Source organism: Gavialis gangeticus, unplaced genomic scaffold (genome assembly GCF_001723915.1).
Source record: "Gavialis gangeticus isolate Ggan-Ray unplaced genomic scaffold, GavGan_comp1, whole genome shotgun sequence".
Classification (NCBI taxonomy): Eukaryota; Metazoa; Chordata; order Crocodylia; family Gavialidae; genus Gavialis; species Gavialis gangeticus.
This window is the reverse complement of record NW_017729032.1, coordinates 79,217,936-79,232,950: the sequence shown is the minus strand read 5'-3', so window position 1 is coordinate 79,232,950 and position 15,015 is coordinate 79,217,936. Positions and strand designations below refer to the sequence as shown.

Below are 15,015 nucleotides of genomic sequence, written 5' to 3'. Positions count from 1 at the left end.
CATAGACTTACCAGCCAGTTGCTGCTCTCCAAGCTGCTGGGCCTCACTCCTGGCTGCATACATGCTGCGGCTGTGCCCGTGCACGTGGGATTTATTGGCGACATTCTCTTCCACATTAGCCAAAAAAAGCCAATTTACCAATAATGTCAATTTTCTTTTTATCGGTATCAGTACAATATGGATCAATGTATCGCTGCACCTTTAGTTGTTAAAGGTTGTTTCATGGTCATCATTAATTATATTGGCAATTTTAGGGATGCTCTTTTTAAATTGAGTGTTAAAAAACGGACTCAACAATAAAGATATTAACTGCTAATTACACAACACCATATTTTAATACAGTAGTCATTGGCATTGAGTTTGAGATCCTATTTCTTACTACTTTTGTTTACTACTTTTGCAAATTGTTGGCTCAATGTGTTGTAAAACATTCTGGATATATATAATTGAGGAAAAAATACATATAAGTATGATTAAAATTAGTATCAGTGTTTTGTTTAAATTTCACAGACAAAATATCAGTTATGAAATCAGTTGTGCAAATGGATTATTTTGAAATCATTAAAATATTTTGCTTTGACATTAAAATACACAGTGAATGCATCTACTCACAAAATTAATATGATGCAGTAAACTTTGGAACACATTGCATTGGAGTTTATTGCTCCTGGGTGCTGCATTTACAGGACCACAGCATGTTTAGCTGAGTCAGAGCAGCCTTGGCTTGCAGTGGACCCAGGGGTTCAGCCTGCCAGCATGGAGCTGCTCCTTCCTGGCTCAGCGCTGTTGCAGAGGGTCTGACTGGGGCACAGGGGTACTCCAGTGCAGGGCTAGCTAGCAAGCATTCCCTGTACTGAAGCACCCCGATCAGTCTTTGCCCATGTGTTGCTGTGCACTAAAGACAGCCTTAGAACAATACTTATGTTTATAAGTACAGTAAAAGCTTTGTTATTCAGCACCCATGGAGATCAGGGGGGTGGTGCTGGATAACAAAATATGCCAGTTAACTGAGCAGCCCGAACAGGCGTCTTTGCCTGTTCAGACCACCGTCTCTCCTGCCGTGTCCGGGGTGTTGCCGCCACTCCTGCCACACCACCGCCCCTCCCACAGGCGCCAAGGGACAGGGAGGGGGGCCCCATGCAAGCTGCTTTACCCTGGGCAATGGGGCTTGGCAAAACCTGAAGTGCCACGGTGGGAACTTCCAGTTTCGCTTTTCCCTTACAAGCTGGCCTGCTGGTTAATAGAGCATGCCGGCTTGTAAGGTACCAGATAGCACAGCTTTTACTGCACTAACCTACAGCAGACATAATTAATTTACTACGGCCTAGTAGGGCCTCATGTGCAGATGCTGAGACTTTACTGTGGAGCTAATTAGTCTGCTCTGCAGTAACTGTCTCATGTAGATGCATCCAGTATGATTTTTTTAAGCAGTTTTGTGTGATAGGAAAACCTAGAGGGTATAGTATATTATCACTTACTTCTGATTTCTCCATGTGAATATACCTGTTTTTAACTGCAGTAGTTAAGTCTCAGCACCCACTGGTTACAATTAAACTTCCATAATCTGCACTTATGAGTACCTTTTTATTTTCCACTATCTAAGGTAAAGTATTGAAATATACAGTTAGATGTAACATTTGGTTATGTCTGTGTAAGGCTTTGCATACAGAGGAAGAATATTAAAATAAACAATACAACTGGTGGAATACTTAGCAACACCTCAATTAATTTAATTGTTGTTTGCTGTATTTTAATTTGATTCCTTAGTTCATAGGAAGCTAAGAAGTAATTTTGTTTTCATATTGTACCTATTCTGTGGGAAGGGTGAAGTGAGAAGCAGGGAAGCTCCTTCACTCGCACTGAACACTGTAACTTAAGTTAGAGTGAAATACACAGTGGGCACATCTACACATGAAATTAATGTGACGCAATAAACTCTGACATATTGTGCTGGAGTGTTTTGCTCCTGTAACTTAAGTTACAGAGAAGTGGTAGCAGCAGCTCTTCCTTACACATAAGGTAGGGGATTCACATGTTAAAACTACTCTGTAAAAAAGGCAAGCCACAGCGTTCTACCTGGAAATAGTCACAAACTTGTAAATTATATTGTTTTCTTAATATGTACACATTTACAATAATATTACTGAAAGCAATCTCCTGCCTCACTTAATCTGGTGCACTGCTATTGAAGGTGCCACCTCCTAGGGCCCCTGACAGATGTTTAGTTTAAAAAGTGATGGGATCTAATCCTTGATTCCAACACTAGTGCATCCTGCCATGCCATACAGAACTTTGGGATAGGCATTTAATTCCAATCTTGCTTTACTTGCTGGTGTAGAGGGATCCCGGGGAGTCTGCACCAGCAGATGAAACTAATCAGATGCTTATTAGTTAGGGCTGGGAACCAAAGCAGTATCCCCCTCCCCCACCGGCAGTCCGTTCAGCATGGGGCGTCTGGCATTGGGCTGTGACAGCCTGATGCCTTTCTCCCCATGCCCTGGGAGTGGTATAAACTTCTATACTGACAGAGTTTTGACAGGTCCCAGCCATATATTCAGTTTAATGCATGATGCATTGTCACACCTTACTGCGTTCCACATGTGCCTGGTTTCTGTTTAAGGAATGATTACCTTGTTAATCATGTCTGGGTAATGGGTCTCAGAGACCTTAGTATCTGTTTTTTAACCTTATTAAGTTTTGTCTGACAGTTTTTGTGGCCTCTCTACTTTGATCAATAGAGTTTTTTTTATTTGTTTGTTATGTGTTTTTTTTTTTTCCCTTTTAGAACCTGCATGTTCTAGTGGTTTAGGAACCTTCTTTTAATATCAGACAAAATTTATTCTTAGTGAGTTTATACAGATATGTTTTTGTGCCAACATTTTCACTTGAACAGCATTTCTTTCTCCCTGGGGTTTTCATCCCTGATGTATTTATGAACAGCAATTGTATCCCATCTTGGCCTTTTGTTTTGCAGGACTGAAAAGCCCAAGCTTTCCTTCTCTTTTCTTATAATATGGACTCTCTATTTCCTGATTATCCTCATAGCCTTTCTCAGCACCTTTTCCAGTTTGAGTTCATCTTCCTTGAATGTGGGTGACCAGAATTTTACGCTTTATTACAGATGATGTTTTACCAGTGCCTTGTACAGATGATTGTACAGTGTCTTTTACGGTGACATTAATACTTCCCTATCTTTATTGGAAATAACTCTCTAGATACATTCTAAGATTGCATTTACCTTTTTGCATGACTGCATCACACTGGTGGCTTAAGTAATCATTAAATATAGTTTTTACAGTATAGATTTCTCTGTCTACATAATTTTGTTTCTTTGTCATCATTTCACATAATGATATAGTAACACTAGTGTTTTCCAAATTTCCAATAACTTATGTTTTTGAAAGCATCCCTACTGTCATTTCTTATATGTAAGAAGGAGAAGAACATTGTCTTCAGAGTGGAAATTAAGTGTATGAGTAGAAGCTAAGAGTGTTTTGGGTTGTATTTATAGTTATGCTGTTAATTCTTTCTGTTGTCTTGAACTCTTTTGATAACCTTGTGGTGCCTCAGCTTTTCCATGTCTGAAATGCCTAATAAGAATATTTTAAGTCTAATGTATTTAAGTGATTTGAGATCCTCAAAGAGAAGGTCTTCTGACCCTTATCATTTTACATAAGCTGATAGAATAACTTCGGAGCTTTTGGACATTCCAGACCTAGTAACTTTTACTTTTGATAATGTTATCCCGGTAATCATTTCTTGTATGCAATGAGGAAAAAAAATATTTTGAACTTAATAAAATCGGCAGGGAAGAAAGCTTACAAGCAGTGAAAAGAGACTTGCTTTGAGCCTCAGTAAGGGTCCTAAATGTTTTTGCTGTTAGTAGAATCCTTGGTGAAAGTGGAGTTCTCGGCTCAGGAATAACATCTGTGAAATATAGACCAGTGCCACTGTTGTATTTTGTAGAAAAAACCTGATAAATTTGATCTCTTTTGACTTAGTTACAGTGGCTGTGAGAGAGTGTCTGATTATTTAACAGACAAGATCAATTTGCTCTGGACTTCTTTATTTTCAGCATCAGAATGGAAGTTGAAAAAACAGTCCTTGCCAGTTGATTTGCTCACTTTTGCTTTATGACGTGTAAGGTGTGTTCAGCAAAATTGCCATTGATGTGCCATATACTTTATTATAGCAAAATCGATCCAGTACATTTCAGGATGATTAGCATTTCAGAATGGTTGATTTTGTTAACTTGCCCAACATATCATTTGACTAGGCCTACTAGACATAACATTGTACACAGTGATTGCAAGGCACTGTATTGATTATATAATTGTACATTACACAATGTCCTACGTCACTGTTTATGACAAATAAGAGATTTTGGGAATGTCTGTACACCAGCAATAAATAGTATGCCCTACTTACATCCTGTGTTCCAAGCCTAAAAGCATGCAACTGAAGTTGCCCTGAAAGACACCCAAAACTCTTTTTGAGTTTTCTGTTCTCAGTAGCTGACCTCATGGATGCTGGTAAGTTTGTATAACTCTTGCTAATAGATAGTCTTTGTTGTGTCAGCCAAGGAACCTAATGCACTTTTAGAAACATTAAGGCTCACTGGGCATTTTTACATATGTAAGTGCTTATGCGCTGGGCACTTTGAAAAGCATCTGGCACTGCATCATTTACAGTTGTGTAAGTGGTGAAATGCACATCAGTGCTGAGAAAATGCCAGCAGTGCACTTTTGAATTAAAACATAGAGAAGGTGTTTTAGTTCAAAAGCACACTGGCGCCATTCTCTGCGTGCTGATGTGCATTTCGCTGCTTATACAACTGCGTGCAGCACAGCACAGTTCACATCAGCGGAGCAGCAGATCTCTGGTGCATTGTGAGGGGAAAAAAGATGTGTAGAAAATGCCCATAACTTCCTAGTTCAGGTGCATATAACATCCCTTTAAAGCTTATAGAAACTATTACACTAACAGCAACTGTAACATAACACCATCATTATTATATTAGTTTATTTAGAATGTCTCCATTTTTAAAATCATAGGAAAATAGCTTGCGTTCCCTGTCAATAGCCTTATCACAAGTTATGGGGCTTGAGCTTACTCTCTGTAAATGTTCATTCAGAAGTTAAAACGCAGCAATCCGTTCTAGTGAATGCACTAGAGTATGACTTAATTTAATATGGTGCATTCATGTCTTTTAGATTGCAAGAAACTATATCTCCTTTCATTAAAAACAAAAGAAAATCTCAGTTATTTGTCAGGTGGTATTGATAGCATTTCAAAAATGCAACCACAATATTAGGTGCTCAATTTCTCCCATGCATTGTATGGGGAGCCTCAGTGCCTAATCCAGAGTTCTGAATACTTCTCCGAGACAGATGCATAAATCTTAGGTTTAATGACTAAACATCACCACACCAAATCCCTTGTTAGATCTGTTTCCTAGTCTTTTGTGTGGTACTTAAGCAATATAAAGGCAGAACAAATACAGAAGGGGATAAAATCTTCACCACTGTAGAAGGAAAGGAGTATATTGGGACAAGAACTCTGAAGAGACTGGACAAGAGAGGAAAGGAAAATAAACTAGGAGGGATGAAGAAAAGAGATAAAGCCTGAGCCAGTTGTTTGTTGAGCACACATGCCAATTTGAAAGGCGGAAAGAGAAGGTGGAAATGGAAGGGGATTCCTTGATCAAGAAAACGCATTGTCTGGAATTGGAGACCAGGATGGGGAAGAAGAGACAGAGACTGGAATTAGTCATTTATGTGAGAGCGAAATTAGGATAGGGGGAAGGAGCATACACATATGACAAAAGGGCTGTGTGAGGCAGAGAACTGAGATTGCTGGGGCAACATTTGGCCCACAGTGAACTACATCAGAATTACATGAAGTAGATGCGGCTGTGTCATTTATCTGTTTCAGTGTATGTTTTAAGAAATGCCCACTGGATAATTGCATACCCCAAAAAGAAGGAAGGGAAAAAATCTACTTAAAAAGAACATTACTATGGTTGCATGGTCAAACACTCAAAATAGCAGGCTGAAAATGCTAGGTTGTTCCTGTAGTGTGTGGATGTATTACAATACATCTATAAATATGTGGTCTCATACTGTTTTATCTCCAACACCCTACACTGAGGGCATGTGCAGACATTCCTGGGACCCAATCTACAATTATGCAGCTTGCTTTAAGCCACATGATCATAGGTCAGGTGCCCATTAGTGCACACATTCACCAGTACCAAGAGCCACACCAGGAACACTATCTAAGTAAGTCATAGTTGTGGGGAAGGTGAGCAGAATGGAGGTGGGTAGTAGGTTTGTGGGGAGGGGGAGTTCATGGGGCTGGAGAGGGGTGGTGGATCTGGCGGTTGGGGAAAGCTCCAAGAGTTTAAAAATAGCTCAGTTAGCATGGGCAGGGTAGAAAAAGCACAGCTCCAAGAATGGGTTGGATCGCTCGGGTTTCCCAGCCCTGGGCCTGTGCTCTAAACGTGTACATACGTTCAGTTAGAGTGGGTCACCCATTTCTTAATGGATCTAAACTCCCTGAACGTATGTACAGTTTGGCACTTAGTTTGACCTAAATCTAGTTAGGTCAATCTTAAGTGTAATGTCTTCATGTAACCTTAGTGAACAGGATGGACATGCCCTACGGGTTAATCAAAAGGTTGTTGTTTGTAGGATAGAAGCCTTAATCATTGCACAAGTGAGAAAATATTTAGGAAATGAGGCAGGGAGCTGCAGGAAAAGGAATGAAGAAGCTTGTGACAAAGGCAGTTGCAGTCTCTTCAGTTCCTTGTTTAATGTCTGTGTATGCAAATTTCAATAATTAAAAAAACCCACTAGTCCACAGATTGCTAAATCTAAACTGAAATGTAGTTAATTTGAGAGTGCTTAATTGTAATTCAGGCTAAACAATATTATAGGGATGATGAAATTACCACCAAAATAAATATTTATAAATCCAGGAAAATTGGGTCACGGTTGAATTAAAAAATAAAAAATCCAAATGGAAATATATGGTTAAACTACCCAAAATAACCTTTCTTTTTTTGTGGTGACAGTATGAGGATCCTTAATCTGTTTTGAAACCACAACTGTTAAAATACATTTGGCATGACTTCACAGTTTTGTTTTGGGCAGCATTAAATTGGCTGTTATATTATTTCTCCATACATTAACTCATTTGGAATTCTTTGAAATGTTTCATTTAAGTTTTAGATTTATTGTGCTGATTTGAGGTATACTAATATTCTTGTTATGCATTTTACCCTAAATTACTTACAAGTGCAAGAATAAAATATACAAGATATGGAAAATACAGCATCTCCAGATTATATGCGGGTTAATACATTAAAGACATTTTAGACAGCTGAAGTAACCTTTAAGAAACAGATTTTTGACTACTGGTATAACTTGTGTGTTTTTCATTTTGATAGTTTATAAACTTGTTTTAACCAAAGACTTTGTTTTAATTGTAATGGGACGTAATGGTTTCCTCTCTTTTCTTAACAGCAAACAGTAAAGGAGAATATGAGAAGACGAGAAACAGAGGAAAAACAGAGACGTGCTAGAATAGCTAAGGAGAAAGCAGAAAAAGAAAAACTAGAGAGGCAACAAAAGAAGAAGCGTTTGTTAGAAATGAAAACAGGTAAGTAATGTGTAAAGAAGCCTCCTTATCTAGTGTTACATAGGGAATGAAACTGTAGCAGCTCTTTTTTTTTTTATTATCTTGATGTGTTTGGAGGAAAGGCAGAATAAATGATTGATTTCACCAGTTAAATTTTACAGCAATGCTGTTCTTAAATGCGATTTTGTTAACAAGCTGTTCAGCTGCTTTCCTCAAGCTCTCTTAAACTCTGAGCGTAAGATGAGAAGGAATCTATTTTTTCTTATGTGAAAACAAAGTCACTTTTCAAATCGCAAAATCATTTTATTTATATTTTAACTAATGGAAGCACAGTGTCCTTTTGTGATAAGAGACTTCTTATGTTGATAAGATTCTTCTTCGTGTGTCAGGACCCTGGAACCTGCTCTGGGTATATATGGGGAAGACTGGCACTTTTGTTTGTTATTAGTACCTGCTGGAGCCATGTGTGTACCCTGTGCTTTTTCTTTGTTGAAATTAAACTTCTCCATATCTTTCAAAAACCTTCAGAATTGTGCATAATCTTTCCATCAGCTGCAGTAACTTGTTTCCATCTGTCTGAGTTGAATTCTTTTCAGTCATATCCCCTCTTCCCCTCAAGTCATATCCCATTATAGAATCCCAATAAAAAATTTATCATGGTAGAACTGAAACCTTTGGGTGTTGGGCTTCATTTTTCTGCAGTAGATGAATCCACCTGCAAGATGGACACAGCAGGTACTCTTACACACCAAGCAGGTTCTCAGTTTCTTATGTTTCTCCATGAGAACATACAAGCCATGAGATATGGGGCTAATGCTCCAACTTCTGGAATTCCAGCAAAAAGAGTAGCTGCTCCAAATACAGAAGACAGACACCATAGTCCTCCAAAAGTAAGCCCAATTATACCTGCCCTGATTGAGGGTTGGGGCAGAGTGGCCAAATTCCTGTGCCATCAGACCATTCTCTAACATTACCTCCATCAGTTGCAACCCCCTCTGTGAACTAAAGGAGAACAAAGACTACTCTGCTATCAGTTGGGCATACATGAGGAAGCAATGAGAGAGAGTAGTACCAATACCTTTTATCCCTGCCAAAATGGTCTTCTCAGCACTGGATGTCATTAAAATACTTCAGGGCCTTTTTGTCAGGCTTGACCTACATGCTAGCCCTGAGGATGTTGAACTAGTATTTAACACTCTCAAGGTTCACCTTACAAACCTATCAACAGATCATAGTCTGATAAAATCACACATTTTTAACATAACCCATGGTATCAAAATTCCTAAAGGTTGTGTTCATTTGTGTCCTTTGGTCAGAGACTGAGCTTTCATAACCAATCTCAACATCCTCCTTTCAAGCTCATTAGCCTATTTAACCCCTTTTAGCATACTCACTGTACCAAATTACTATGGAGACTGTCTTTCTTATATTGAACATCTCAGCAAAAAGAGTCATTTAGCTCACAGTTTGCATGGCTAGAGTAAAAGCTGCATCCCTGTATTAAGAAAATAGTGTTGAAACTGCTCCTTCACGTTCATTTCCAATATGATCTTGGAGTTCCACTTAAACCTTGCTATTGCCTTGCATGTCATGTTAGGGGAGAGGTTGTTGCATTCTTTCATGTTTAGATCTTTGATCCTGTAAAGGTAATAGAACTTTAAAAATGTTTTCCCTTCTTCTTTATGGCTATATCCAGTTTATTGAGAAGTTGTCTTTGCTAAAGTACGTCTAAGTGCATATCCCTGTCTTATGAAATGGATGGCAAACCTTTCTTTTCAAATATCAGAGCACTCTTAACCAAAGCACAGAAAGCTCCTTTGCTTATTTCAGAAACATGCCACTCTTGGAGATCTGTAGGGCAGCAAGTGGATTCGCCCACTTATTTTTTGTTAATGTGATTCACGTAATAGTCACCAGATAAGACCCTAGATTTGAAAGAGCAGTATTTCAATTACAGTTTAACTGATGCAACTGAAACTCTTCACTGCCGTCGTCCAGAGGAACACAGCTTGTCAGTCTCCTACAGTAGGATGCACACTAGCACAGAAGAGAGTAGTTATTTAATTATAGTAAATGATTCCTTGAGATGCTGTTGACCTGCCCCATCATTCTTCCACTCTGAATCTTCCCCACCACAGGCTTTGTAGTCTCACTCATGCTCCAACTTACTTCATGCTTTTACAGGTTCTTTGTTGTTCTTATCACTTCTCCCTTGCATTTTCTAACCATCTAATCTTCTTTTGAAAATGACAGCATTTACCTGAATCCAAGATGGCCCCCCGTATTTAGATTCTATACATGGAAGGTTTATAAATTACTTATAATTTTTCATGTGCAGGGGAGCAGTTGGTAGGTGGTTGGGGGAGGCAGGCAGTGGGGAAAGGGTCAAGCAGTTTGACTCCTTCCCATTGCTTCCCACACCCTGTCCCCTTTCCCCCCCAACTGCCTTTGTCCTCCTGTCTCCTGCCAGCTTTCTCCCCAGCTGCCTCTGCCCCCATGAATCCCCTCCCTCATAGCCTTGGGCTCCCTGTTGCCTCTTCCCTGCTCCCCGCCCCCAAGTTGCTGCTGCTGCTTCTCCTTCTCCTTCTCCTTTTTTGCACTTGGCTTGGAGGATACTCAGATTGGAGTAGGGATGGAACCTGCCAGAGTGGGGCGAGGGTAAACAGCAGAGAGGGTGCAATGAGGGGGAAGAAGTGGGAAGGCAGGTGGAGCAGGGCGGGCAGCAAGGGCAGAGGTCAGGGCCACAGCCACAGCAGCTGATTGTTTCCCCCATACCACCTCATACTCACTTCCAAGACAAGGGGCTTGTTAAATGGAGGGAAAAACTTTGTCTTGCAATCCAGTAAATATGGTAGTAGAAAGGGTAGGATTGTATTAGTAGGAAGGATAGAGTTCTGTCTTCCATGACACTACATCCTGTTGCACAGTAAGAACTAGTGATATGATAAAAAATGAGTTATATGCATGTGTCTTCTCCTTTTTCTTGCTGTTACGGTTCCTTTATCTTTCCTTCTTTTCCCCCTAATCTAATAACATGTCTGGTACTGTATCTTTAAAAACATTTTCTTATCAAACAAAAATTAATATAGGCTCTGATTCCTTATTACCTTAACTTATTATTTATGCACATGCAGCTTCTGTTAATTGAGGGAGCAGCCAAAGGATGAGGCATGAGCTACAGAGGCCATCAGCTGAAATAAAACTCCAGTAATTATTTTGTGTAGGTACATATAAATGTGCAATCATTTATATCTAGATAAATGGAAATCATCATTTCAAGCATTCTCCTCCCATTCTGATGGGACAAATGCCAACATTTCCCTTGCTTTGTAAAATCTAGTATTTGAAAAGAAAATCTAGATGTTATGCATTTAATGTTTAACATATATACAAATTGAGTTTTGCTAACCTTTCATATTTGCTCTTTGTGGTGGAAAGAATTAAGAGTTTCATCCAATCAGTATTAAGCTGTATACTTCAGTAGTTTTTATTATTATACTTTAGGTAGCTAGAAGCCCCAATATGCTAGGTATTAACAAACAGATATGAAGGCATAATTTGCCCTATACAGCATGCAATGTAATCTTTCTTCTTCTTCTTCTTTAAACTTTATAATAATTTTAGTTTGCCAAAATCACTTTGTTCTTCACTTGTGTTCCAGGTTATAATGTATGCATATCACAAATAGCACCCTTATTACCATTTCTCTTTTGGGAAAATTATCATTTAATCATATGTTGCTTAATTCACAATATTCTTTTAATGCTGTAAACTTTCCAAATGTTTTAGCTGGTGATGGATGTAAATTTTCTGGCTTGTAGTTTACTGCACAGACCTTCCTTCTTATGGCTTATGCACTCTGCCATGTGGTTCAGAACTTCTCTTTTTCTTTTTTAAGCTTTTTCCTTTTCTGTCCACTGTATTCTGAAGGTGTGACCTATCCCCCAGAAAGTTGCTTGAAAGATCTCATTGACTTCATTTTACATTTTAAGAGTTATGTCCATCAAGTGGATTCTGTAGAGTGGCACTTTGGATCTCTAAAACGCTTTTAGTATTTTCTAAAATTAGGTAAGCATATCAACCACAATTAAATTGTCACAAAGTTTTAAGTTTTTCAGAGATTTAGTATATTATAAATATGCAGTTGAAGATTCTTTTTTAAAATGTCCATCTTTGGTTGCATACACACATTCAAATGCCCTGGGAAAATTCTCCAGGGTGTGTTACCCTGGTAGGAAAAAATGTCAGGAGACACCTGAACAGACATTTGAGTGCTGAGCCCCAGAACAGCAGAGAGTTTGCAGTGCTGACACTGCACCACCAGCAGGGTCCAGCGCAGGCATCTCAGGTACTCGGCAGATACACTCAGTCTTATACATGATGATTGACTGACCTAAACTGCTCAGAGTCAGCCTGTCTCTCCATTCAGCAACATGGCATTGTGAAGGGACTCTGTTCCATTCCCTGCTTGGCTACAGTGGTAGAGTACAGCCTAAGCAACATACTGTTTCCCTGGGGAGTGGTAGTGGAAGGAGCAAAGTACCTTATGGAGAACTATGCTGTGGCTCCTCTTAAGAAAGCAAATGTCTGTACAATTTACTCTTCTAAGAGAACCTTTCTTAGAAGTGACTTATTCTTGGTTATTTCTGGGTTATTTTTTTCCTGGAGTAGCCAGTATTGCTCTGGGAGAAAAATCCTGAGCATCTGTATAGTCCTGGTTTCTCCTGGGAAAGCAGTGGCTCTCCCAGGATAAACGGACTGTCTCTATGTGGTGTCTGGTGACATGAGGCTCTCTGCCTGAGAACAAATCTGCTCAAGGCAAAGGTTTCAAGGTAAGTGCTTTCTCTTGGGAATGTATTACCCTGGATTGGAATTAGAGGGGAAAATTCCAGTGTTAGGGGAGATTTATCTCTGTTCAAAGATAACAAACATCATTTGGCCATAGCTTTTGGTTCATAGGGCTGGATGGGTTTTCCCAGAATACTCTAGTCATATATTCAAGGGCTCAAAAATTATTTGAAATATAAATTTAAATTTTTGCTTGAAGTTTTATTGTTACAATTAACTGCTTTCATAACAACTCATTCTCTTATAACTGTTTTTCAAAGCTTTACTTCTGAACCCAAATATTAGATGCAAACACCTCTGATATTTGTCAAACCTGTTCTCTCAATCAGTGACCAAAGGCCTGCTTTTGTAATAGGCCAGTATCCTTAAATTGAAAGTTGTTCTTTTTTGTTTTTTTGTTTTTTTAAATCGCCTACATTTTTTTTCTCATTGTAGTTCTGCATTCATTTATGAAGACAATTCAGTACAGGTTTTAAACCTGTAAATATTGAATGACTTTCATTAAGGTAGCAAATAAGGTAAAACAGTGACTGTTTGCCAAAGTGAAACAGAGGTCGATAGAATCAGTCTTTTAAAATTACTAAATTAATTAATTTAATTATGCTCATCACACAATGCTTTATCAGTAAGATTTGTTTTACTTGTTTCTGAAGAGCCAGTTCAAACTGTCAGATGTAGTAGCTCCAAGGGTAAAGAGCCAGTGAAAAGGGATCTTTAATAAAGTTGCACTTTTATGCATACTATTAGCATTCAGAGGCTTACTTTGTTCATGCTATTCAGTTTCTCAGCAGAAAGCATACAAATCAATTATTTTGATCTTATTACAGTGTAAAGAACCCTATAACTGTGATAACATCAGCTAAATTTATTGTAATATAATTGAGAACTCCATCATTGTGGCATCTTCTTTGTACATTACTTTGAATACTACTTAGGTAACAAGCCACTTTAATCAGTAGTTATTTACAAGTCTACTTTTTTTTTTCTTCAAAAGCAGTGAAGCGATGCTGTGATGATCTCTTAAACATCAGGCCTGCAATCCAGGATATTATTTTTGTAAAAGTTACTCATTTTCGCTTTGAATTATCCAGTTAATCAGCATCACAATGTTTCAGTTGATTTAATAAATCATTACCTTACTTGTAGCCAGTTTGACCTTTCTATTTTCAGGGCTCTTATATTGTTAACCTGCTCTTTGAAAATAACCAATTCCAATTTCGCAAACTATATAAAAGTGTTTAGAGTTTGCGGATATTTTTTTTTCTTTCTTCAGAAGCGTCCTTAATTTCTCATTTCCATGCTTAAATTTTGCCCAAAAATATATACTGGAAAAGCAGCCAAAATACCTGATAATAGTACATATTTCAGAATCTTTTGCATGGGTTCTTCAGGCAGATTAATAATTAAACATAACTAAAGTTTTAGTTATATTTATTTATAAAGTATACAAAATTACAGTTTAAGAAATATATAAAAAGTGGATATTACAGACAATTCAATTCTGAAGATGAGTACTGGTTTTCTTAAATTCCTTAATGAAACCTTAGATATATAGTATAGGCAGAGAAATGAAACTTAAGTCTTTTCATTTGGCATGTCTACAAGCTAGGAAAGGATGAAGGATGTTTTATTTGTACATTTGTCTTCTAAATAAGCCAGATTTTTTTGAGAGTACTTTTGTATATGATAGATTCAAACCAGTTTCTTCATCTCGTGTCCCACTGTCCCACTAGTACTATCTCTAATAGCCCATTTATCTACTTTTCTACAACTGCCTGTGAGTCCTCCTCTCACCCAAATACTCTTTTATATCCTACCCCTGACTTCTTACTCCCACCTTTTCCCCTAAGTTATCATAGCCCTCCTGTCTCCAATTGGAGGGAATCTCTTAATTTTTAGAGCTAGTTTTCCTCTGCTTGTTAATTACTTTTATATTCATATAGTACTTCAAAAGAAAAACATTTATAATATCATGCCTTTTGCTAGAAACAGCTGATTTCATGTAAAATCAAAGTGTGCTAATGAAGGTTAAGAGCTCCTGGCTACTTGCCAGTTATTTCTATAAGAAATATTTATGCTTCCTTAATATCCCTTCCTTCCTGTAAAATGACATTAGTGGAAATATTAGTTTTTTGGTGGTCTAAAGCAAAGATTGCCTACTTGTCAGCTTCATCATGTTTGGAGATGAGGAAGACTAGAAAGAGAATAAACAGTAGAATCTACTGACCTCTTTATATATAGATGACTTTGCATTTTCACTGACTGTTTTTCAATCAACACCTCAATCTATTATAAGCAGAGCTCATTAATGTGCATAAAATTGGTCTATTCTAGTTAGAATGCATATTTATTTCATGTGTGATGCATTTTGCTTATGGTAGTTTGTTAATTTTTCTATAAAAGGAAGTAAAGTAGCACCAGGCAACGGAGTAAAGTGACATTTGGCAAATAAGCATTAGAAGCAGTTTAAATGACTAACTCTTTAAGCTTTTTTTAAAACATTATCCAAAGTTAACCAACATTTAG

The 15,015-nt window shown here is 38.0% G+C and overlaps 1 protein-coding gene across 2 annotated transcripts in view; it reads left to right on the top strand.

The window, feature by feature from the left end:
• The window catches only part of DIAPH3 (diaphanous related formin 3), a 562,409-nt gene that overhangs the window by 370,312 nt on the left and 177,082 nt on the right, over positions 1-15,015 (top strand). For both annotated transcript variants that reach the window (XM_019525253.1, XM_019525252.1), the window contains one exon: positions 7,527-7,662. In XM_019525253.1, coding sequence (XP_019380798.1) covers positions 7,527-7,662 — 136 coding nt within the window. The remainder of the gene's footprint in view (positions 1-7,526; positions 7,663-15,015) is intronic.